Source organism: Ochotona princeps, chromosome 4, assembly GCF_030435755.1.
Source record: "Ochotona princeps isolate mOchPri1 chromosome 4, mOchPri1.hap1, whole genome shotgun sequence".
NCBI classification, from domain to species: Eukaryota; Metazoa; Chordata; class Mammalia; order Lagomorpha; family Ochotonidae; genus Ochotona; species Ochotona princeps.
Window position 1 is genome coordinate 50,403,561 of NC_080835.1, and position 26,648 is coordinate 50,430,208.

General features: G+C 39.5%; 3 protein-coding genes across 4 annotated transcripts in view; 2 read left to right on the plus strand and 1 right to left on the minus strand.

Annotated features, from left to right (window-relative positions):
* LOC101531597 (olfactory receptor 51I2-like) overlaps positions 1-26,648 on the plus strand; it is a 50,172-nt gene that overhangs the window by 13,916 nt on the left and 9,608 nt on the right. The gene's annotated exons all lie outside the window — the stretch shown is intronic.
* LOC101531110 (olfactory receptor 51I1) lies at positions 9,273-10,257 on the plus strand. The gene has a single exon (XM_004589967.2). The coding sequence runs from the start codon at positions 9,309-9,311 to the stop codon at positions 10,251-10,253; it is 945 nt and encodes a 314-aa protein (XP_004590024.2). The 5' UTR covers positions 9,273-9,308; the 3' UTR covers positions 10,254-10,257.
* On the minus strand, positions 21,396-22,358 carry LOC101530866 (olfactory receptor 51Q1). The gene has a single exon (XM_004589966.2). The coding sequence runs from the start codon at positions 22,341-22,343 to the stop codon at positions 21,396-21,398; it is 948 nt and encodes a 315-aa protein (XP_004590023.2). The 5' UTR covers positions 22,344-22,358.

The window sequence follows — 26,648 nt, forward strand, 5'->3', positions numbered from 1 at the left end:
GGAGATTATGTTTGTAGATACTTGTTTTTCTTATCATTTGGCTATTCTGCAAATGTTCTCATGTTCATTCCCTCGTGATGGCTGAGGGTAGAGAAAGCCAGAAATCTTTGCAGTTGGCACATATGTTTCAGGTTTACCAGGTACCACACTCATAGGAGAACTCCAGACATACATACTACTGTTTTCCCCTCCTCATTCATTTTCAACATCTAACAAACTCTACCAACTTCTTTTTTGATGGAAATGAAGGACACAGCGGAACCGAGTTGTAAGTATCTGAAAGTTAGAGAGTCCCTGAATTGGTTTGCAATGCAACATTGCCTGTTTGGGGGAGCATGCCTGAGTTTTCCCAGGGAGTACTAAAATTGCCTGCACTGCAGTTCCCAGCAAGTGAGCAAGCCCTGCTCTGTGACATTGATCACGTCTGTCTAGTCTTAAACCTTAGCCCGTGCCTGCTTGTGACATTTCTAGAACCACGGTTCCGTGGGAATCAACACTGAGCTGCCTTGTTTGTCTCTTGTACCTCATGCTTTCATCCCCATTTTTCATGGTGAGCCTCATAGCAGGAAATCAGAAGATACAGAAGAGAACTGAGCTAACAACGAGGAAACAGAAAGGAAAGAGAAAAATAGGCAAAAGCAGCATCCTGTGCATGCCACAGCCAAAGTCATTATAGATCCAGGAACCTGAGTTTCAAAATTTGTGGGAAGAATGCCTGACAATCTTAGGGTTACACTTTTTCTGATGAACTGGGGCTGTTGACGTTGTAGGTTGTCTAGATAGCTGTGAATAAAGGATTACAGAGAGAAAAAATGAATTCTTATTTAACACATGCTATACACCAGTTATTCTGCAAAGAACTTTATTACTGTTTTCTCATGTAATCCTTGAGAGATGTGGAAGCAGGCCAAGTGAGATTTTCTTGCCTGCAAGACTCTGTTCACTCACCCATGTCTCTGAGGCATCATCAGGATGTTCAAGGGGGAGGCAAAGGGGGAAAATAGAAACATGCATTATGTAATTTCTGTCTGATCTCTCATGTATCCTTGAATAGATAAATAGCTGAAGTCAGATACATGTAAAAAAAAATGAAACCAAAGTTACCTGTCTCCAAACTGATTTTAATTTATTCTGCTCATGGGATAGAGACACTTTAAATTATTGGGAACATACAGCAACCAGGGCAGTGTAGGGGAATGATGCTGGCTGTGTCAGGATTCCTGAGATTTAAACTAGCTCGGTTACTTCCTGGCTACATGATCTGGCAAAATACATTTTTAGACCCATATCTTCTTTACAGCTTTTGAAAAGACATTCTCTAAGATCCTTTAATAGCTCTGGTGTGCTTTTATCTTATTCTGCCGCGAATGCTGCTAGGATCCTGAAAGGAGGTAGAAACGAGGACGAGACAAGGTTGGAGGGGTAAAAAGAGGCATGTGTAAGCACAACAGCTTTGAATCTATTTCCTGGAAACCAAAGACTAGAAATAGCTACCTGTTCATAATTCACATAAAGCTGACCACTAGCCCATATCTGCAAATCTTTTGTTCTCATGTCTAGCAAAATATCAGAAATAGGAAGCTGCTGATAGTTCATGTGAAGTTTATGATTAGCTCGTTCTTGCTATTCTTCTTAGCTGCTTTGACAACTCAGAATTTGTAAAAGAATACTAAATGAGACTGCACGTGTGTTTCTGTTGTTAGTTTGGGTCATTCAATAATAAGAGGTTGTGACCATTTCAGGCTTAGATTTCTGTGTTCTGAGTTCTGCTTCCTTCCCAGAATTTGCAGCAATGTCAATGACTTCTAGAAATTGCATCTTTTACAGTTTGATGCCCCACAAAAATAGAATATGACAAGAAAGTAATCTAGAGAGGTGCAGTGAGCCACCCAGATTCTCACTATCATTAGATGGCAGCAGCAGAATGAGAAATCAAATCTGGAATTTTCTGCCTGCTCCTCTCCTTCTGCTAAGATGCTCTTCTCAGAAACTCCCATCCAGCTTCTCCCTCTTCATCTGGTGCGGATCCTTGCAGGCCTAACCCTTTCTGGGAGAAGGCTTTAGGAGGATCACCTGGTTCACCCGTCCAGAGCACCAAAACTCACCACAGGGCAGATTGATGAGACACCCGGCAGAACAGGCTGTCCTCTCCGTCTGCTGAATTCCTGCCTGGCTCTTTTAAGTCTCGTTCTGAGCCCAGGGGAGAGAGGAGTGGTGCTGATGTTGTGCCTGAAAATTCTTTAGGGAGGATTTAATCTCTCAAAGTCCTTAATGGAGACTGAGAAAAGATACGTGCACTTTTAACTGCTCCAGCAGTCTGCTAGATCAGTTATCCATACAACACAAGACACTGTGTGGTGATAGATGGGCAGGTACTATAGGACACAGCCCCTTACTTTCCAAGTGACACCAGTGTAATATGTAAGCCAAAATAAGGTGCCATCAGAACATGAAATTTTTAAAAAAATTTATCTTATCCCCTTAAGTGTATTGGGAGTAGTTCTTTATTACCAAATTAAACTCAGTTCATTTGATTTTTGGTTACATTCACACAATAAAATATACTGTGGTAAACAATTAGAATATTAATATCATGCAATATTAAAGCACTCAGTCTTCAAAATCAAAGACTTTCCTTTTCTTCCATCTCCCGGTTTCTAACCATGGCTTTCGGAAGAAAGGGATGAGAAAATTAAAAAAAAAAAATCATAATTCATTCAACTACATTTAGTTGTTATCATGTTTGTTGAGCTTATTAAAATTTAAAGCTGATTCTTTTGACATTTAACACTTTCAGAAATTATTTAAGTAAATTCTCATCTTTTAATTGTTTTTTATTTGTTTCATCCAAGTTCATATGTTTACTCTGCATGCTTGCTTTTTAATATTTGCAACCCAGCTGCCCTAGTAGAATATCTTCAATATGAGCATCTGAGGCAACACCTGGCCAGGTGTCTTTAGCATGTAGTTGATCCAGGAAATGTGCAGGCTTCCTTGATCACAACGCATGCTCTCCTGAAAAGCACGAATAATCTCTTGATCTATCTTCCTGCCGTGACAGAAGGCACTTTTAAAAAAAAAATCAATTTGAGGTTTGCTTTTTAATTCCAACATGCAAGTGCATCATGCTTTGTGACTCTGTAGAATTCAAACGTTATCTGTCACAACATAACCTAAAAAGCAAACCTAGGATTCAGTTATAGGCCAATCAGAATGGAAGAGCCACAGCAATCCCTTTAGTCAAAAAAATTAGTATAAGAAGTTGTTTAGTCACTATTTGAGAGCATATAATACAAAATCAGAATATAAATGCGTCATTAGATATAGCAACTAGAAGTAGCTTCTAGCTGGAGAGTTGGAGAAACCGGGAGAGGGATTTGGAATCACTAAGGCCTACCAGCTTGGGAGAGGAATGCTGTAAAGCTAAAAGGAGTGTGCACTGCTTAGATGCTTCTGGGTCTGAAGCACTCGGAGGGGCACTCCTCCATGGTTTATATTTACTTTCCTGAGACAGGAGTTTGGAGGGAGGCTTTTCTGGTTTGCTTGGAGCTATTTTAGGAAGTTAATGAAATGTTTATTCAGGGAGTGCTGGAAGCTGCAAAATAAAATTTAACTAGTGTCACTGAAGTAAACCCCGGTGTGCGAGTGAAGACAGTGTTGCTAAGGTAACAGAAAAGGGAGTTGGAATTCCTCTCCTTTATCTCAGCCCCTTAGGGCTCTCTGATATTAGATCTTGGGAACTGGTTGGCTAAAGAAAGGTGGTCTGCACTGGAGAAAGGAAAGTAGGGTCAGAAAGTGGGATTGAGAATGAGGATCATCATATAAATGAAAATAAAACAAAATTCATTTAATAATGGAGAGTGTTTATGTAAATTTCAGAGGCAATTCAGGCTAGATGTTTGCGACGGTGGGTGTTCCAACCACCCAGGGGCTGAAGCCTCAAGGGTAGCCTTGCCAGAGCTACTAGCAAGGTGACACTGGCAGCTAGGGAAGAGTGCACCCCAAAACAGAGACTCTAGCTGTGACAGGGAATTGGAGTTAGAGCCACACCTTTAACTGTAAATGTTTCCAAATGGCTGAATCCATCTGAAAGTCAGATGGCCTGTGACTTTGCAAGGGGCTTCAAGTAATCATTTGAGACCTGTGATGTAGGGGAAATCCTAAGAGTGGCAAGTGAATTTGAAGGTACACAGGGAAAACCCCCATTGAATAATGCCCAATTCATTCACCTAACTTTTATATTGTTACTAGCGTTGTAACATGGCGATCTCCCTTGAGCTTTCATCCACAATCCCATTCTAGTGTGAAGTGTTGGCTCACTGTCATCTGAGTCAGGCATAATTGAACCTTTAAGCTTCTCAGGAGTAGAAATTCTGTCGTATAAACTGATAGCGAGATTTCATCAGGATCTAATGATCTAATCCTACTCCCTCTAAAATCTAACCCACTCAAACAGAACTGATTCTCTTTCATTCTGTTACTTTTCGTGAAAGTAATGATTGCTATCAATTATAGCTGAATTGGATCTGTGACCTTGGAAGAAAGCTTTGTAAGGAAAGAAATAGATGTCTCAAATGGGACATATTATGACAAAGAGTGCTAATTTGTTGAACGTGGTTATTTAATCTTGGACAAACCATGTTATAAATGAGAAAATTGGCTGCTACTTTCAATCACGTGAAAAGACATCAGTTATACCAAATTCAGTAAATTTGTTCCATGACATAACATAGATCATATAACATATACACAAGTTTTGTTTGAATTGAAACTTTGGATCTCTTGTATTAGATTGGATTTTCATTGCTATAATTAATGTGTAAATGAGAAAGAATAGCTTTTATCTTCATCTTTTTCTTATTTTAAACAAATTTCCTAATATCACAAAATATTCAAACACACAGAAGAAAAGAACTTTAAAGTGATATTGTATCTGACACCGAGTTTGTAAGATGCATAATGAGTGACTAGAACGTTGAGAAATTGCATGGTCATATCCATATTTGTGTTTATTGAAAAATGAAATGTGATTGTTTAGAAAAATAAAGCTGCATGTGTATATATGTAGAGGTGTATCTGTGGGGATCTCAAGGTGTCCATGTCTGTGTGTGTGTACTGTGTGTATGTGTTTGCATTCTCAAATCAAGGTGTAATTGCCATACCAGTGTGTAGGATGATGACACCAGGGGTGATGGGGCCAAGAAAATTCTCTTAGGAGCAATTGTCCAATGACTCAGCTCACTATTTACTGATAGCTTGATCTCAACTAACACCCACGCTCCCCCTCCAACCAGATGCAAATGAGCCCTGGGATCATGAGATATGCATAAATTTGAATCCTAGAATGATGGACCGATGCCGCTTTGCTGGCTGAAGCACGGCCAGCTGCTGGGAGAAGGCAGCATATCCTACCCCAGTGAGTTCCCCTTCTTTTAGACTTCCTAAATGTGCTTTCTCTAACTCTAACATCAGGTTTTGCCCAGGTTTTTGAGATGCCAGGCAAATTGTGATTGTTAAATCTCCTCTCCAAATGCAAGCTGTATCTGCCCCGTTCCAAAGCCAGGAGCACAGATTCTGCTTCCAAATTATCTGACTCAAACCCTAATACCAAACTGTATGCTGTTTGGCTAAGGATCTAATATATTAGCTCTAGAGTTTCCTCTGAAGTTGTTTTCTATTTCTCTTAAAAAATTCTTAGTTTGAACTATTGAATCCTATACTAAACTTTTAAATGTGCAACAGGACAAAAATCGCGAAACCAAATGAACTGTTCATTCAGCATTTTGGTCTTCAAATTTCTTTTTTTTTTTTTCCATGTTGTTTTCCTTTCTTTTCTTTTCTTTTTTTTTTTTTTAAATCTATTTTATTGTGTTGTTGTTGACAATCTTTACATAGTTATTGGTCTTCAAATTTCACTGAGTTTTCAGCATGTCGTAGAAATACAATTGAATTATTAGTGTGATTTTGATAATGATGATGCATTTGTGATACCATGTGTATGTATGTGTTAGTAAATTGTTTTCTGAAGGTTGTATGATTTGAGACATCATGTGGTTGAAAATGAAGAGCTAGGAATATTCCCAAATTCTGTAGTATTTGTATAAACAAGGATGTGAGTTGTAACAATGCCTGCTTGTGTGTGAGGGAATATCTATGACTGTGGTGTAACTTTAATGTGAAAGGATAAAACATATTATTTTCTGGTACTTTTCAGTGAATGGATCCATGGACAAAATAAATAAACAGTAAAATTGGTTGTTGGGTAGTGGTTGGACATTAGTCTCCTTGGGAGAGAAATTTTCTTTTTTTTTTCTTCTTTTTTTTATTGATTACATTGCATTATGTAACACTGTCTCATAGGCTCTGGGATTCCCTCAACCCCTTCCATGGTGGATTCCTCCACCTTGTTGCAGTATTACAGTTCAAATTCAGTCAAGATTCTTTCATTGCAAGAATATACCAAACATAAGGTCCAGCATCTTATTGCCCAGATAAATTCAACAGTTTCTTGGGGAGACCATTGCTGGTCTGAAAGCAGAGCTGGCAGAATATCATCCTGATCAATTAAAAGCCACAACATAACGTCAACAACAATTTACAACATTATGGAATTAATTGACATGATATTGAGTAATAAATACGTTAAAAAATGCAAGTTCTTAACTACATCTTGTGACTACTTCATTGAGATTTCAATTTTAATTTATACACAGAACCGGCTGCTATACACCTTAAAATGGCTATAGGGTACTATTCAGCTGTCTCATGGCTATTTTCATTTTAGCGTTCAGCAGTTTATAGCGTTGAAGCTTAATTTTGCTGAACTTGGCAGATTTTGGGATAGTCGAATCTGGCTTATAACTCTAACAAGGCATATGTCAATAGTTTAGGTGCAGAACAGTTTTAGGAGGGGTGTGCAGAGAAATCTTCAATACCCTTGTGAGGAGTAACTAATCTTTGTGTCCTACCTAGTAAGGCATGAATGAGTCCACACTGACCATTTCTTGTCTGGTTCCAAGCTTTCCTTGTTGTTCTTTGTCTGTCTGTTCTAGTGTGTGTGTGTGTATGTGTGTGTGTCTTGAAGTGGGGGGCTCCGGAGTGACCCTGATGGTCACTGCAAGATAGGGTGGGGATCCAAAGTTGGAATAAGCAAGGACCAGAGAAAGATCCTCTCTCGAGTCCTGAAGGAAGCTTACTGTTCTTTTTTCTGCGGACCACTCAGGGCTCCTGGCTGTTGTTCCGAATACCTTGGATCCTCCAAGGAAAGGTTTGGGCTTCTTCCATCCCATGTGGTAGATCCAAATGGGGTGGGGATGACCTCAGAGTTCTTGGCCTCCGAAGGCATTCCAGTTCTTCGTGGTCTCCTTGGCAGTTGGGATGTAGTCCTAGGTGCCTCTGTGCTGATAGTCCTTGGTGAGGATCCGGGAGTGGGAGAGAAATTTTCAAAGCTTTTTTCTAACTGAGGGGATTGTGCAGCATAGATGAGATACTGCCTTTGTAGACTACCTCAATTAGCCCTGGAATATTATTATAGATAGTGGAGCAGAACTATCTTTGAGAAGAGTTCATAGTATCTGTTATTACCCCCCCCCAAGGGTCTGGATGTCTTCAGGACTCAGAGAAAGTGTTAGAGATAATACAAAGAATACAAATCTGGACAGATTGGATCTAAAAAACACTTCTTGATACATTGACTTTAAGCATGGGTTGGGGGGAAAAGAATTTCAGAGAGAAATCAAGGAAGGAAGAAAATTTGGTGATTATAGCGCCCTAGAAGGAAGAAGGAGTTTCTAATAAAGAACTCAATAGGAGTAAATGGATTAGCAGTGAAGATTGGCATGAGACTAGGGACAAGAAATCACTAGTCACTAAAGGGAAAGGTGTTTCAGTTTGGAGGGTGAGAGTATGGAAGGCACAATTCAATGAAACTAACAGTGACAGAAGGCAGGTTGCTGAGACGGAATCCCGACATTGAGTATGTTTGACACAAGTGGAGCAGCACACACATAAACAGATAAAGCAGCGGTAATCATCTTTAGTATCTGGAGAGATAGCAGCTCAAGAGATTTTCCTAGGAATTTAAAGTGATGGAGAGGCAGTTAATCAGGAAAGACTAGAACATTTTTGGATGGGATGGCCTGGCATGTGCTCATTACCTGAGGGGGAAAACGCAGGAAGAGAAAGGGACTGAAGACACAATGCAATGGACCGATGGAAGAGGTCTCTGAAGGAGCTGGAAAAAATGGACTTTCGAATGCAGAGGCCTTCTGGGGAGAATGAGAGGCAGATGTTTCACAGGCAAATGGGAATAACAACATATGCAAGTGTGAATAAGCTTAAAACTTCCACAGCAGTAATCATTCTCTCCTTTGTTTCTTGGTTCCAATAGAATACTTGCTGCTTTGGTTTAAACCAGCTGCACACCCGGTTGATTCTAGAATTTACAAAAGTTTGGGACAAACCACATGGATATGAAAGAGAAGCAAAGAGCAGATGAAGATGGCAACCTTTTCAGAAGTCTAGCCAGAAGAAAGTAAAGGAAAAAGAGATAACAGACAAGTGGACTAGACAAACCTTGAAGAATCATGGCAACTCAAGAGCAAGTGCATGGGATTAATAAAATAAGAGGGCTGGAGAGTTAGACTATAAAACCTTGAATTTAGGATTCCAATGAGGGATCTCATTTGAAGAGTAAATTAGAATCATTTTTGTTGACAAGTTTAGGAACAGTTATTGATTGAGACTGGGAGACTGAAGTGAAGTCCCAGTAAAGGTTATTTGATATTTCAGAGGTTTTAAAGATTATTTGAAATTTGATATTTTGGAGATTTTAAAGGTAACTAAAGGTCATTTTATAGCTGTATATATTCCACATATGCTATCTACCGAACATTTCTCAAAGGCCTGGGCAACTGTTGCCTCTTCTCAGTCTATCCTAATTTTGTCTTCTTAAAATTCCCAGGATATAATTTTCAAGCAAGACAGGAAGGTAAAGGAATGTTGCAGGATAAAGTTAGAATTAGAGGAGTTTATTTATGTTCTGAATTACCTTGTTGCCTGTGCGTGTTATTCCATTTGATCATTTGAACTTCACAGTTTTTATGACAGCTCAGGTAGAGGTGGGCCTTTTTGGTACAGACATTAATAAAAGCCAGGAACTCATTGTAGTAGAGGAAGTAGGAACACTGACAAACCTTTTCAATCTCTTACCTTTTATTGGAGACAGGATATCTGAAAAAAGAAAGTGAAGAACTCCCCCAACACCTCCTTTTGAGCCATCTCCCTGCATATACTCCCACCAGCTTGCCATGCTGGGCCTCAATGGCACCCCTTTCCAGCCAGCAACACTCCTGCTGACAGGCATTCCTGGGATGCAGACAGGCCAAGCGTGGGTTGCTCTAGTTTTCTGCATCCTCTACCTGATCTCCATTGTAGGCAACCTCAGCATCCTTGCTTTGGTGGTTCGAGAACCTGCTCTGCACCAGCCCATGTACTACTTTCTCTCGATGCTCTCTCTCAACGATCTGGGTGTTTCCCTTTCCACTCTTCCCACTGTACTTGCAACCTTCTGCTTCAACTATCCTCAGATTGGCTTTGATGCCTGCCTGGTGCAAATGTTTTTTATTCACACATTCTCTTTCATGGAATCAGGCATCCTACTGGCTATGAGCTTTGATCGTTTTGTGGCTATTTGTGATCCACTGCATTATGCTACTGTTCTTACCAACAGCCGGATCTTGACTATGGGACTGGGCATCCTTACCAAGAGTTTCACCACTCTTTTCCCTTTTCCATTTCTTGTGAAAAGACTTCCTTTCTGCAAGGGCAATGTTTTACACCACTCATACTGCCTCCATCCAGACCTCATGAAAGTGGCATGTGGAGATATCCATGTTAACAATATTTATGGGCTCTTTGTGGTGATTTTCACTTATGGTGTGGATTCAACTTTCATCCTACTTTCCTATGCATTGATTTTGAGAGCTGTGCTGGCCATCGCATCCCAGGAGCAGAGACTCAAGGCACTCAACACCTGCATGTCACACATCTGTGCAGTGCTGGCCTTCTATGTGCCCATCATTGCTGTCTCCATGATCCACCGCTTCTGGAAAAGTGCTCCACCTGTTGTTCACGTCATGATGTCCAATGTCTACCTATTTGTGCCTCCCATGCTCAACCCCATCATCTACAGTGTGAAGACTAAGGAGATCCAAAGAGGGATTCTCAAAGTTTTTCATAAATCTCAGGACTGAGGAAACCTTCAAACTCCAAGAGAATCCCTTTGGCAGGAGGACCGAAATGTCATTGCCAGCTTGAGGAATACTAAAACAAAGAGGAAGTGGATCCAGGCTTTTGACAATTATGAATGCAAAATTAATAAAAGAATAACCTCACGAAATAATATACATACTGCATATTTACTTTTACTGTGTGAAAGTTTTGGCAGCAGTTGCTGAGAATGCTGTCATGGTGAGTATATTAAATAAACAGACACGTCAAGGGAAGTATATAAAGGAAGAGCAACAGGTACTATGAAAAAATGTCTCTTTATCATACACCAGAATAAGGAACATCTGATAGAGCAATTAAGTTTGAATACAAGTAATTTTACTGCTATCCTGAGTGAGGGAAATGATATACAGTAAAGACAGACAAAATGCTATGAAGTCTCAATACTTTAAGCACAAGAGAACAGGCATTTGGTTTGTGGAAACAAGAACGGACTATGTTGCATGGCTATGAAGTTCTTGGTGAAGGAGGCTAGGGGTTTGGAGACCTGATCCTGGATGGCATGGAACAGGGCAGGTAATGATATTGGCAAATATAACTTCATGAAAAGAAATGCACCAGCAATAAAGTTCAGAACATAAATACCAAGTATGGCTTCCCAGCCAGATTGGTGTATCCGGTAGCATGTTAGAGAACTTCAGATCATATGCATGATCTGCTAAATGAGATCTGCTTTTAATATGAACTTTTAATAATCAAAACTTGAGGAAAACTTCTAAACTATGATGTGGTTAACAATCTGCTGTTGGCGAGGTTGCGGGGAAAAGGGAACCCTACTCCACTGCTGGTGGGGCTGCAGGCTGGTACAGCCTCTATGGAAATCAGTATGGAGAATATTCAAACAACTCAAATTCAACATACCGTATGATCCAGCAATAGCACTCCTAGGAATATATCCAAAACACTTGTTTTATGAGAAACCAACATGCACTCCTATGCTCATAGCAGCACAATCAGTAATTGCAAAAACATGGAAGCAACCAAAATGCCCATCAACAGAGGATTGGATAAGAAAGCTATGGTTCATCTACTCCATGGAATACTACTCAGCTATTAAAAAAAACAAAATGCAGTTCTTTGTGGCCAAATGGGCCAAACTGGAAACCATAATGCTAAGGGAAATGAGCCAATCCCAAAAGGTTAAATACCACATGTTTGCCTTAATTTAAGATGATATGATGTTATGTATAACATGTTATGTTTTGAATGTTATATGTTGTGTATAAACTAAGATTGAAGTATAGGTGAGGTGGTCACAGAAGGTGACTGGGAACTCGCATTTACTTTTAACATGTTGGTTACTCATTACTATGTCAATTAATTCCATAATGATGTAAATTTTTGCTGATGGTATGTTGGAGCTTTCAATTGACTGGGATGATGCTCTGCTGGCTCTGTCTTCAGACCAGAGAGGGTATACCTAAGAAGCCGTTGGACTTGACTGGACAATAAGATGCTGGACTCTATGTTTGGAATACGCTTGAAATGGGGGAATCTCAACTGAACTTGAGCTGTGGTTATGCAACAAGGTGGAGGAATCCACCATGGTGGGAGGGTTTGGGGAGGGGTGGGGAGAACCCAAGTATCTATGTAATTGTGTCACATAATACAATGTAATTACTGAAGTTAAATAATAAATATATATATTAAAAAAAAAAAAAAACAATCTGCTGTACAGCAAGTCTCACAAGGCTCGTATCTAACAAGCATTTCAGAAAGTGGTTCTTATTGTATGATCCTCCAACCAGCATCTAGCCCTGCTTGACGCTGATTAGGCTGGACATTCTGAGCCCTGTCTCACACCTCCTGATCCAGAATCTCCGGGAGATGGGGACCAGCTGACCGTGCTGTAACTAGCTTTCAGGGTCATTCTGACACATGTTAAAGGTTGAGACCCGTTAGACTAGGAGATCCACCTAGGTTTGGAAAATTGCAAATAGACTTCTTTTTAGACTAAGGAGATCTTTGTCTAAAACAAAGAATAAAGTTTTGAGTGATTGCCTAAGTTAGCATTTAGCTGACATCTGAAGCTGGCTTAAACCGAGAGTGTCACACATAAGAATGTGGCATAGATTGGGAAGAGAAATACAGGCTTACCATCTCCAGGCGGTGGTGTGGGTGGAGTGCAGTAATCACTTCAGGATAATACAATCCTCAATTTCTCCACAGTCACTGCCCCAGGTTGTGATTCCCCCTTTTCCCCCTGACGTCCCAGCATAACCATAACTGACACCCCAAATTCAGGCAAACTCTAATTTTATGTGTTTATCTAAGAAAACACAACCAAGAGAAACAATCATATCAGATATTGTCACAATGATGTGGAGAATCAGGCTATAGGACTTTGTAAAAGTCTTTTGATCAGGACTTCTTCTGAGATATTTTGTCTCTTTGTGATTCTGTTTATAAACTGTCTTAGCTGCAATGTCTGTTATCTTCTTATGTTTAAAGAGGGAATCTAGAGCAGGCATTGTGACGCAGCAGGCCAAGACACTGCTCGGAACATCCACACCTCAGTGTCATTTTGAGTCCTGGTTCCTCTGTGTTCAATCCATCTCTGTGATAAGATGTCTGGGAAGCATTAGGTGATGATCCAAGTACTTGAGTTCCTGCCACTCGTGTGGGAGACATGGGTGGAGTTCATGGAACCTGGCTTTGTCCCATCTCGGTCCTGAGTGCTGTGGACCATTGGAGAGTACACCAATAGATGGAATTTCCACCCCTCTTCTTTCGCTTCTCCCTTTCTGCTCCTTCCCCTCTTCTCTCAATCATATTTTTAAAAAGATTCAATATATTTAATCTGGTTGTATTATCATCTATCAAAACACTGACTTGCATTGTATGCTTTATTTGTTTTACTGCATTGTGGAAAATTTCACTTACCTCCACAGGACACTTAGACTTCTCTAAACCTCGTGTAAGGAACAGCACAAACAGATCTTCCCCACAGACGATATTTAACATTTACAACACATCCTCTGTGCTGAGACTTGCACAGGTATGGTAACAATATTCACAGAGGGAGTATTTTGGCTGTCTATTTACCCATTCCTTCACTTAATGGAGACAGAAACCAAGTCCTGCAAAAATAATCACTCAAAGGAAAAAAAAAATAAGCTCCATGCCTATCCTGAGACTGGAATATCTGCTAAGCATAAATTAAATGAGCAATCAACTAATTGAATGAAGGAAGGAACTGGTTCCAGACTGGGGCTCACTCCCCGTTTGACAGAGCAGAGTCCCTTCCCTCTGTAACTTCTCACAGCCTTTCCAGAGGCTCTAGTTCTTATGAGGATTCACTGCTATTTCCTTCATTTCACACAGTTTGGAGACCTGCATGTTGCTGAATATCTAACCCTCCTAAATGTTCCATAATATACAAGATCTCCTCTAGGAGAGACTTTGCAAGTCCCAGGACCATGAGATTCAAAATTACCTAGATCTAGGTTTAAATCCTCACTTGCCACGTACTAACTTTGTGGTGTTAGGAGACTGGCATTTCTTCATTATGAAACCTAACCTGTACTGAGAATAGCATGGATATAGAGGAGAGAGAAATCCAAATAATAACTGGTTATTTAATTTTATTATGTATTATTCTTCTGAATCCTATGTCTTGGTTCTCAACTTATTTATGACCTACACTATCCTGTAGCAAAAATGGAGAGGAGAGGGGTTTGTTTCTCAGACTACCTCTCTGATATTTCAGAGTTCTGCAAGAGGAAAGGAGGATGCTCTCTGAGCTCATCTTTGGTTTGCCTCCCCACACTCATCCCACTACTTGATAGAAAGTGGAAGGGAGTTATCTAGTTGTTCCTTCTCTCAGCAAACTTTCTCTCAGTTCAAAGCTGAAATGAAGAAAACAGGCAAAGTTAAACATGTAACAGAAAGACCAGATATTATTGCCTAGTTATATAATAGATCTGAAACCTGAAATAAAATTGATGAAAAGAGTAATTATATTGAATTAAAAGCAACTATGTGATGGACCTTTTGCAGTTAACATGCCAGGTGGGATGCTTATATTTCATACCAGATCTGGTCCCTGGGTTTGAGGTTCAGTTCAACCTAGGTTTTCAGTCCTCTGCTTTTGTGGACCCTAGAAGGCAGCAAGCAATGGCCAAATATCTGGGACTCTGACATCACCCACATGGAAGATCCCCGTTGGGTTCCTGGCAGCTGGATTCAGCCTCATCCAACTTTTATCATCATGGTCATTGAGGAAGTGACTCATGTGTTAGAGGCATTCTCTGTCTCTCTGAATATAAATGAGTAAAATAAATAACTAACAAATTCTTATTTGAATTTCTCCTCTGACTCCATAGTATCCTCTGAACAGTTTGGGTTTCATGATGAAAGAATATTAATCTCCAAATACCACAAAGTTAGTAGGTGGCAAAGTGAGGATTTAAACCTAGATCTAGGTAATTTTAAACCTCATTGTGCTTAAACTTAGAATATCTCTCTTAGAGAAGATCTTGTATTTGTGGGGCTATTAGGAGGATTAAAGAGTAGGTGATGGAAATGGGTATTGACTAGGAAACAGAAGGAATAAATGAATTAAGGCAACCAAGGTTGCATCCTCTGTTGCTTAAATTCTGGGGCTTTCTGTGGGCTGAGCTCTATTGCCTGAGATAAGGGCCTTGAAATTTTCCCAGTAGGCTCTAATATTTTGGTTCTGCCTAGCCACTGGGGTGAGCTTAGAATTTAGAGATCTAGAGTCTGGAATCCTGGTACAACTACACAGGAGTCTGAAGAAATCCGTCTTCATCCTGTTCTTCATCACGAAGAAGGAGTGAAATTTCATACTCTGGACAGAAGGAGGTAACCTTTTGTTTCATATATTTTGCTTCATATCTTTCTATTCCCAGATGACACCTAACTCCCCCTCCCCTCTCTCCATCACCATGTCCTTTCAGGAAAGGCAGAACCCTAGAGGCCTTGTCCTCTAAGAATCTTACTCAGAGACATAAAGTCTACCTCTTGTCTTAGCCAGTGCCTGCCTGGGGCCCATTCTGGAGCCATACGTAGGCTCTGCCTTCTGTTTGTCAATATGATTGCAAATTACAAAAAAAAAATTTTCCCAGAAGATACTGAGTCTGTCTTCTACTTTTGGGATATGGAGTTATGTTTTGTCTATAATTGTGTTTATGTTTCTGTATGATTCTTTCAGTCCCTTATCCCATCTCGTTAAATTTGGGTAAATTTCTATCAGTGCCCCAAGTGCTTTCAGAGTTGGTAGAGTCATTTAAGGAGAAAAAAAAAATCCCCAAATCTCATTTTTATGTAGGTTTTCTACGGAAAGACCAACATTTACTCAAATAGCCACATACCTCCTAGAGTTGCTTTAGCCGTGGACATGTGGGTGATCACAGAGATTGAGAATTTGCTGGTGTTCTGCCCCACACAAACCCACTGCTGTTCTATTCTGCCACAGAACAGAAGACATCTGGTGGTCTGGAACCTCATAGCTGAGAGCAGAACTGAAAAGACTTCATTCTCTCTTCAGCAGCTCCTGGCAGCCTCACTCCAACATTCTCAATGAGGGTCATCCTGACTGAACATCTCCACTGGCCAGAAACTTATCATTTCACCTTATGCATCTAACCTTTAGAAAAATATTGCTTACATAAATTCCAGACTGTTCTGTGATCTCCTGTCACTTTCTACCTCTCGTTGCCATTTTATCCACTGCCGCTATGGTCTCCTCAAGTCAAAATGAAGCAACATTCATTCATTCAATGATCATCACAGGACTAAGTCCCTTTCCCCTTGTGCACATATCATAGCTAGTTGAAAACCTATCTAAAGTATGGTACCCAGGGATGGACTTTTGACATAAAAGTTAAGCCACTGCTTGAGATGACTGCATCCCATATAAGATGACCTCTCAATTACTACAGTTGATTCAATGAAACTTGCTATTCATTGGTCACCCTGACAACTTGTGTAGCACAGAAACTTAAAGTCAGGTAATCTGAGAAGAAACTGAAGTAATTTAGGATAGGTAATATGTGGAGGGGGAAGATCAAAGAATATCATGATTAAAGCTTTTATTTAATATTCATTCATCTACATATTTACTTACTGGTTTAGTATTTACTGATCATTTCCTAAGTACTTGATACTCTGCAAATATTTCTGCTTCGAAAATGTCGACAATCTTTTAGGAGTTGCACACATTAAAAAACAAATCACACAGATAAATGACTATGTTTACAAATTCAGACATTCTGCTTTAAAATAATAACATAAAGAATATTATTCCTGTGACACCTGGCTGAGATGAATACGTTTCTGAGTCTGCAACACTATAATGTGGATAAAGCACTTTTGAGGTCTGTGAGCTATGAATATGATCCCTGTTTTGGGATCCATTTAATTCCCCTTCATTGTGATGTTCAAGCTGAATACGGATGACTGTCTGATAAGGATTCATACAGAACAGTCTCTCAGGGGATTCAAGATCAAATTCTGATTTCAGATTGTGGAGAACTGTCAAGTTGACAACTAAATCAATGGGGTTATTTTAAGAATGTTATTTGGCAATTTTTCCTACTAACTGTTCTCCAGGGTGTGTAGGCGCCAGGCAAAAAGTCTGTCTTTGAGTCCTTTCTTCTGCCTGGAAAAGTGCAGGCTGCCTCTCCAGGATCTTCCCCATCTTCTAATTTAGGTGGCTTTAGTTTCAGAAGGCTAACTGGGCTTATTGTTGCAAGAACTATAATAGAAAAAACATAGCCCAAATCCCCAAACCTACAAGAAAATAGATAATCTGTTGTTGTATACTATAGTTCCTATATCCTGCTGTGTAACAATAGGAACTTATTCTTTTAATCTAACTCTGATTTGATATTCATTATCCAAAGTCCCTATCTCCTCTTACCTCACTCCTCCCAGCTTCTTATGACCATTACTCCATATTTATAATGAGAATTTTTTAGCTTTTACATATGAGGGAGAACAAGTGGTATTTGCTTTTCTATGAATGATTAATTTCACCTAACATAATGATCTCTGGTTCTATCAGCTTTCCTGCAAATGACAAGATTTTATTTTCAAATGACCAAATAATATTCCATTGTACGTTTGTACTGTATTTTTTCATCATGCAATTCTTGTGAGACACTTTGATTGAATCTGTATCTTGACAATTACTAATGGCACTATAATAAAACCATGATACAGGTGTCAGTTTCAAATAATTATTTCATTTCTTTGGATACATACACAATTATGAGATTTCTGGATCCAATCAAAATTAACTCCAACCTAAATAGAAGTAAGGTAAACTGTCATTTCCATAACAAAATTGGGACATCACTAGAAGAAGAGCCCACAGATCTAAGCTTCAATACTGGCTCTACAGAAATTGACATATAGGTTGTTGATGCATCACTTTGTTGAGTCTCAGTATATTTATTCAGTATATTATGTGTCATAAGGCATCGTGTTTACCTTTATAAAAACAGAAGGAAATGGTGTGTATTTATATACCTCCTTTCCACATGGAGATAGGATTAAAAGGGTTAAGTTCCCTGAGGAAGCTGTACTGAGAGTATGCCACCAGATGGAGTTTGAATTAAACTCTTCCAAAACCCATTTGAAGATAACTAAAATGTGGAAAACCGTATTAACTTACATATTTTTCCTTTATATCTGAGCAAGAGAATAATAGTATATATTCATTTTACGGTTATAAAACATACAAAGCGAATCTTCAGTTCACGGTATAAATAAGTGGTCAAAAGTGGTTGAGTGTGGATTTAACTCAGATCTGCTCTACTCTAAAGTGAATTCTGTCTCTCAGAGATGGTGTAGTGGAGTCATAGCATGGGCGTCTCATACGAGTACGGGTTCGTGTTCTAGGAACTCCATTTTAGGTCTATCTTCCTGCTAATGGCCTGGAAAAGCAGCAGAAGATAGCACACATGTTTGTGACCCTGCAACCACGTGTAAGACCTGGAAAATGCTGATTCCTGGCCCCTGGTTTTGACTCAGCTTTGGCCATTGCAACCACTAGGGGGAGTGAACCAACAGATGATGGAGGAGCTTTCTCATTTGCTCTTGCTCTTGCTCTCGCTCTACCTCTCTCTCTCTCTCTCTGTAATTCTTTCAAGGGACTGAATAAATCTTTAAAATATTCTATAGTTCAGGCCGCTTGGTTGGGTGGAAGATCTTCTTCTCTGTCTTTCCTCCTCTCTGTATATCTGACTTTCCAATAAAAATAAAATAAATCTTAAAAAAATAAAAAACAACCATTTTGTGCTTAAACTGACCAAAACAACAGAATCATGGTACAACTCTTTTTATATACTAGTAGTAAAATAGATTCCAATATGAAATATATTACAAGAATAAAATTTTAATGTATGGAACTTGGCTTATTTTCCCATAGAAAATCTAATCATTTCATTCTTTGATACTTTCTATGCTGTTTCGTTTTTTAGACACATAAAAATAATTTTCAAAAATTATGTGGCTTTAACTAAATGCAGGTGTTTGTTATTGCTAGATTGTCATCATTTCTGGACACCTAGCTTATCAAGTAAGGGAATATATCTATACTCTAACTTATATGTTAGTGCAAATTTTGTGTTTAACTATCTGTATCTAAGACTAAACTACAATGATTTAAGATGGAAGCTTCTAATCTAATTCAGGGATTGTTCAAGGCTTTTCCTCCTATTGGAAAATCATCTAAGAAGATTGGTTTACATTCTTTATTTTCCATATACTTATTTAATTCCAGTACTTACAGCAACTGCAGAATTGCTATTCAATCTAAACCCGCATGAAGACTGCATTATAAACTAAAATATAGCAGTGCTTAATATATAATATATTTTCATATGCCTTTTTCTTGCTGAGTCTACCTGTACCAACATAACTTAGGTTAGCAGCTTTCTGCAGGTTCTTTCTGCACAGTTGCTGCACATGCTGACTGAAGTTGCATGACTGAGGGTTGGGTAGTTCAGGTCAGCCAGGTGCTCAAGCATCAAAGCAAGCACGAGACTAGAGGAGGATGCTGCTGTTACCAATGGTGGTGGTGCTGCACTGGCAGTAGGAGCGATGGAGAGCCAGATGTGGGAGACACTGAATCCAGAGATATCTGGGAGGCTAGAGCAGAAGACATCTTGAGTGGCAATAGTCATCTTAGACATGACCTTGGTGTATGGCTTCAGATTTAGTAACTGCTTAGGGAGCACTCGGTGCTTTAGAAATAGTCTCTTTCTTGGCTTAATTTCATCTAATTTCAATGTAAATAAGTATTCATAGTTGTTAAGTGCAGCTAACACAAATTTTGGCATCCACAGTTGCCCTTCCTTGGCTTGCCTGTACAGATTGTTTCCACATAGCTTATTTTCCTTAACGACTGGCTTCTGACAGGTTGACTTGGCTCTAGCATTTCTTCCTTTTCAAATCCTCCATCACCGTGCTTTTTGTATCAATAAAATAAAATAAATTTTTAAAAGTTACTAAGAAAATTTTTAATCTATACTCAGCCTTGATACTTTGTTTTTATTAGTAGTTTATCCATATTGTTGACAGTTCTGTGCAACATATTGTTTATGGTGTCTGAATGGCAGGAATTGAAAGGGATAGCCTAAGAGTTATCCCAAATATTACTTATCATTCATGGATATTCTCTGGACAAACACACACTCACATACAGGTGAATACAAATGAAAACCTTTACTGAATGGGATCAGACGAGGTAAGACAACCATCCTTATTATGAGCAACTGAAAATTAAACAATGATTTCAAGACATTTCATAATGAAGTACTCATTTCCTTTCCCCCACTGTTATTACAATTTTGATGTAATTACATTTGATATTAGTTCAGCAGTATTTCAGAATGCTTTATTTTGATCTGAGTTTTGAAATATGATTGTTTAGTGGTGTTGTACCAATGTCAATAATAGTGTTTTGTCAACTTTCTCTCCTGTTTTATGAAGTTTGTCTTTCATTACTATAGATTGAAATTAGATTAGAACACATGCTTCTTAGGTATACCCTACGGGACAATAAGATGCTGGACTCTATGTTTGGTATACGCTTGCAATGGGGAAATCTCAACTGAACTTGAGCTGTGGTTATGCAACAAGGTGGAGGAATCCACCATGGTGGGAGGGTTTGGGGAGGGGTGGGGAGAACCCAAGTATCTATGTAACTGTGTCACATAATACAATGTAATTACTGAAGTTAAATAATAAATAATTAAAAAAAAAAAGTCTGATGCCACTAATAAACTACAGCTTTTGACCATCAAAAAAAAAAAAAAAAAAAAAAAGGAACACATGCTTAATGAAATGTTGACATTTATATTTGCATTAATTATTTGTAAAAAAATGTAGGCATTCTTATGTATTTATCAGAATTTTGAGTTTATAAAACAGAATCTTTGACTTTATTACATGTTTAGGACAAAACCGTTAAGAGCAAAGAACGGATCTAGTATCTTGAATTAACTATTTTTTTAATTTTTTTTTAATTGGAAAGGCAGATTTATGGAGAGAACATCTTCCATCCCCTAGTTCACTCACCAAGTAGCCACAGTGGCCAGAGCAGAGCCAATCTGAAGCCAGGAACCAGGAGCTTCCTCTGAGTCTCTTGCATGGGTGCAGTGTCCCACAGCTTTGGGGACATCCTACACTGCTTTCCCAGGCCATAAGTAGGGAGCTGGATGGGAAGTGCAGCAGCCAGGACATGAACCGGCACCCATATGGTATCTCAGCATGTGTAACGCAAAGATTTAGCTACTGAGCCATAGCACCAAGCCCTTGAATTAAATGTTGCTCTTCTCCCAAAGTCAAATAGCTAGTGAAGAGAAAAGTTTAATTAAAAAAATGGTTTTAGTTCTTGCAATTGCTAGTCAATGCAAGGACTGATAGTGTCTCTTTGTCTATTTTGTAGGCTTTTTAAAATTTTATTTTAAACTAATAACCTTCATTTTCCTATATTTGGTGCTGTGACAGATGCAGATTGTTAGAATTTTGAGAATCTTCTATATAGCACCTATTGCTTTGTGCATTGATGCTAGTTTTGATGGCAGTGGTCTATATTCATACTACTTTAATATGAATATATGAAATTTTACTCTTTAGTGCACTTTTCCCTGGAACAGGAGGTGAATTATCCCTTGGCGAATCTGCTTAGTCTTTGCACTGTAAATGATGGGGTTCATCACAGGAGGTGCCAACAGATAGACATTGGCCATGATAACGTGGACCAGTGGAGAGGCATGCTTTGCAAAGCGATGAGTCATTGATACACCAACCATGGGGACATAGAGGATCAGAACAGCCAGAATGTGGGACAGACAGTTGTTGAGGGCACGGAATCTCTCAGTCCAAGTGGATGTGCTCAGGATATTTTTCAGGATGAGCGTATAGGACAGCACAATGAGAAGAGGGTCCAGTACAATAATGAGCAGGACCAGAGCAAATCCATACCAGCTGTTGATCCGGATGTCAGCACAGACCAGGCGAATCATATCCTGGTGGAGGCAATAGGAGTGAGAGAGAAGGTGGGAGCGGCAGAAAGGCAGGCGCTTGAGTAGGAAAAGGGAAGGAAGAACAGCCAGGACACAGCGGCAAACAATGGCTAGCCCAATTCTTCCAATGACTTCATTGGTCAGGATGGCAGCATAATGAAGGGGACGGCAGATAGCCACATAGCGGTCAAAGGACATGGCCAGCAGGACAGATGATTCCATGAAGGAGAATCCGTGGAGAAAGAAGAACTGGGCAAAACAGGCCTCAAAGCCAATTTTTCGATAGTCGAACCAAAGGAGCTGCATGACTGTGGGCAGGGTGGTGAGGGTGAGGCCCAGGTCAGTCACTGCCAGCATGGAGAGAAACAGGTACATGGGTTGGTGGAGGCCTGGCTGTGTGTGGATGACTGTGAGGATGGTGGAGTTGCCCACGATGGAGAGGGTGTAGAGGCAGAAGAAGGGGATGGAGATCCAGAGGTGAGCGTCCTCAAATCCAGGGATTCCCGTGAGGATGAAGTGGAAGGGATCCTGAGTGGTGTTACTCACTTCAGACATATTTGGTGAATGCAAATCAGCATCTGTCTGCTCTGCATGAAGAATCGCATTAGCACACCACTGCCACCGTGCCGTTGCCTGTTCAGGAAGCAAAATGTATTTGGGACTGATCTTTCTGACACCACATTCCAGCCAGAAACCTAACACCTGTGAGATTGTCTTTCATAGATTTCTATTTAAAATAAGTTTGGTTGTTTTTGACTTTCATACTCTTTGTTGTGCACTGTACTTTAGCTTTACACTTCTAGAAACTCTCTTGGAATACCTGCTCTTCTGACTTTTGTGTGCGTGTCTGTGTAGCTGTGTTGTTACACATATGTATTTACTCACTGAAACAGTTTTCATTACTATTTCAAACATCTTTTAATCAACAAATCAAGAGAATTACTTTAGTTTACATTCTGCTACTGCTGATATCTGAATGGAAATAGTATTAAAGGGGGAATTAACTGACGATGATGCCAGTGTTCTTATTTGAGCAACTATAAGCATTCTAGTAATAATTCTGTTTATGTAAAGCAATAGCGTAGGTCAGTTTGTGCATATTTAGTTTAATTTTCATGGAAGCATTCTAAGAGAAGTAATGATTAAGAAAATGCATATAAGGTCAAGGACAGAGAAGAAGCCAATCAGGAGATGTGTGAAGTTTTGACATACTAATGGTACTTCAGAAGGTTATGATAATTTGGGCAAAAATTCAGGATGAGAATGGAAAGATGTTTACCACAGATCTCTAAGAAAGAGTAAAATTCAGCAGTTTAGCAGATGTAAAGGAAAAACACTGCAAACACTGTAAAGGACTGCTGAGAGGGAGGGGGAACAACAAAGAAAGTTAAAACCAGAAAACAAGCAAAAAGAGAAACCAAAATCAGATTCGGAAGGGCCATGACTTACTGCTGCTCTGACACTCCGTGAAAAGGATCCTGAGAAACACCTGTTGCGTTCAGTGACATGCATGCAGCAAACATTTGCAAAGACACGTCAGCAGTGTCATGAAAAGGAGGCCAATTTAAATTACTCTAAAGAGTGAATGAAAATGAGATGTGGCTTATGCTGCTTCTATGGGATGAATACAGAATTCCAATAAAAAGTAAAATTGGATGTGATATATAGTATTTAACAGTAAAGCAAACATGTTAAGATGTTAAAAATCACCCAGGGCCCGGCACAGTAGCCTAGCAGCAAAAGTCCTCGCCTTGAATGTGCCGGAATCCCATTTCAGCACTGATTCTAACCCAGGCAGCCTGCTTCCCCTCAAGCCCCCTGCCTGTGGCCTGGGACGGCCCAAAGCCTTGGGACCCTGCACCATGTGGGAGACCCTGGAGAGGCTCTAGGTTCCTGGCTTCAGATCAGGTCATCTCTGGCCATTGCAGCCGCTTAGGGAGTGAATCAATGTACAGAAGAGCTTCCTCTCTGTCTCTACTTCTCTCTGTATGTCTGACTTTCCAATAAAAATAAAATAAATCTTTAAAAAGGAGTCAAATCTGCATGTATTCATTGAACTCTTTGCAAAAGGTATATATAATTTTAAATATTTTAAAATAGATTTAAGAGTTAAATATAAAATGATTAAAAACTAAGATCAGTATCAATATAAGAAATAAAGTCTTAAAATTAAGCATTTGTCTATGCACAGTCTATTCACGTTTTACTCATTGAAGAATATTGCTGGTTGTGTGTTCAACCAGTGGATACAAATTAAACTGAAATTATGTTTCTGTAAAAACTAAAGAAAAATTAAGAAAAAGACAAGAAGGAAGAAGGGGACTTGGAGCTAAAGAGGAAGGAAGGGGAGTACGGTTATCTTCTTAGAATTGTTTCTATGAAATGCATGAAACCTGTTCTTTTTACACTAAAAATTAAGAAGGCAACAAAAAATTCAGAAAGTCTAAGAAACTCAAGCAAATTCAATAAGCAATCAAAAGCATAATAATCTCATGTAAAAGCGGAATAAAGACTAGGTAGATGTACCTCAACATGTGATGTAAATGGCCAATAGGTACATGACAATGCTCGCCACTCCTACCCTTCAGGAAATTCAAGTCCAAATCACAATTCATATGAGTTAAAAGAGTTATTATGAAACAGGCAAAAAAACCCCAAAATGCTGGTGAGGATACTGACAAAGCAAACTTTTATTCGCTGTTGATGGGAGTGTAAGTTAGTACAGCCATACTGAACACAGCACGGCAGTTTCCCTAATGCTTACTAATTGAATTTTAGAATTTTATCCTGAAACTAAAGTCCATTTGAATTTCTAACATACTCTGAACACCACAGAATAGGCATTTTTGTGTTTGCTAAGTACTCAACCAAAAACATTTCAAAGAACCCTTTAGGATAACAAAATAGATTTATGATTAATGAAAGTGTAATTAGAGCACAGCTGGGCATTTTTCCACAGGCATCTTGACAAGTTTTATCTTCTTTCATTAATGTATTTGGGAGTGTTACTTTTTTGTATTTCTTAACAAAAAAAGGAATGAGCCTACAAGACCTGGATGAAGCTTCTAGCCCCTGACTTCTGCCTGGCCAGTGTGACCATCTGGGAAGTGACCCAGGTTGGTGATCTCTTCGTTTCTCTCCCCAAACCCTCTGTAACTCTGCCTCTCAAATAAATAACTAAAAAGTTTATTTAAAAAGAGAAAAGAGTACAGATGAACATTTACAAAGGAAATGCAATAAGGCAAAATTGTAGAGAAATTTAAAGGCAAGAGATTACTAATAAAATAGCAAATAATAGGATTTGGGATATTCTTGAGGCTTAAGTCTTAACACACACCGGCACAAATTGAAAAGGGAGGCCAGGTGAGAGGTTTCTTACACCTGTTTCCACTGAGCTAACTAATTAGTCCTTCATCAATATGCCTATGGCATTAAAAAATTTATAAACTACTATAAATAAGGAAAATGTTCATCAGATATGGTTGTCTGTTTACCAAAGTATAGAGGTAAGAAGATTCTATGGAAATGTGACATTAGTTCCCATCTAGGCTCGATGCAAGTTAAAAATATGTTTATCAAACCAGCAAATGATAACTTCTAGTTGGGAAGTTTATAGGGAAGGAAGGGAGACAGGTATAATTAGGAACAACAGGAACACCGCACGTAAGGGCTGTTTCAGGACGGAACAGGATTCCGTGTCTGTGTCGGTGCACTGGCAGGCAGCAGCAACATTTTGACTACAAATCTGGCATCAATGGGAATGATGGCCCCTGAGCTACTCTTTATGCCTTTGCAGGGGCACAGTGATCTTGACAGATTTTCTGCCTTATGCTGGTCACACTCTGTCCCGTCTCTAGGAGGTCATGTGTACTCACTCGCCAAGCACTCCCCTCTGGTTTCTGACCATCCAAGGAGTGTTCCAGTCTTGACAGTGTGTTCTATATTCCTGCCATGCTCTCTTCAGCTTTTGTGCTCTGCTCTGTGGTCAAGTGGGAATTAAATGCTCCCAAAGAGCCCAGATTGGAATGCCGGAGGCAGGTAGGGAGGCTTCCAGAAGGATCTTATGGGAATTTGAGGATTGTGCTTGGGGACCTGAATTCTTGGGGAGGAAATCCACAAGACAGTCACTTGTTCAGGAGAGGTGTCTGCACTGTAAGGGAAAGTAGGGAGCCCTGGCACACTCCTGATCCAAAGCCCAGAAAGAATGTGCCTTGGTTCTGCATAGGAAGCTCATTCTGAAAACCAGTACTGAGAAAGTCTAGCAGGGATAAGTTACCCTAGAGGACACAGGCAGAGGATGCTACTCAAGAAGTATGTCTTGCAGAGCTGACATTGGCACGGCCTGGAAATTCATTTTCACATGACTGAGGAAAAAATATTACTGATTCAGGTTTAAGTTAAAAGTCTAAAGTTAAAAGCACAAGAGTGGTTCCCAGAGGCTGGAGAGGAAAGGAAAGAAACTGTTGATTGACAAGTATGAGATTATACCTAGATTGCCGGAGTCAGCTCCAGCCGAGAGTTCGGAGCTCGGGAAGGGTGCGTGGAGTTGGCGATAAAGAAAGACACAGACACTGTCACTTGGTGGCTTCTTGCTATATGCTTTATTCTTAAGAAGAAGCTGTCCTTTTTATTTGCTTAGACACATCACTAGCCTCTGCACAAACGTTTGCTTTTTTTATCTTTAACTTTAGAACTAAGACAGCGTACACAGATGTTCAATTAATTTTTACTTCATGGTCAACCAGGTGCTCTTAAAGATAATTCTGTAAGTTACTATAATCAATTTCTTTAAAGGAAGCCATTATTCATTCTTCAGAAGTAGCCATTAGGTGACAGCCAGAACTCCAAGGCCAAGACACA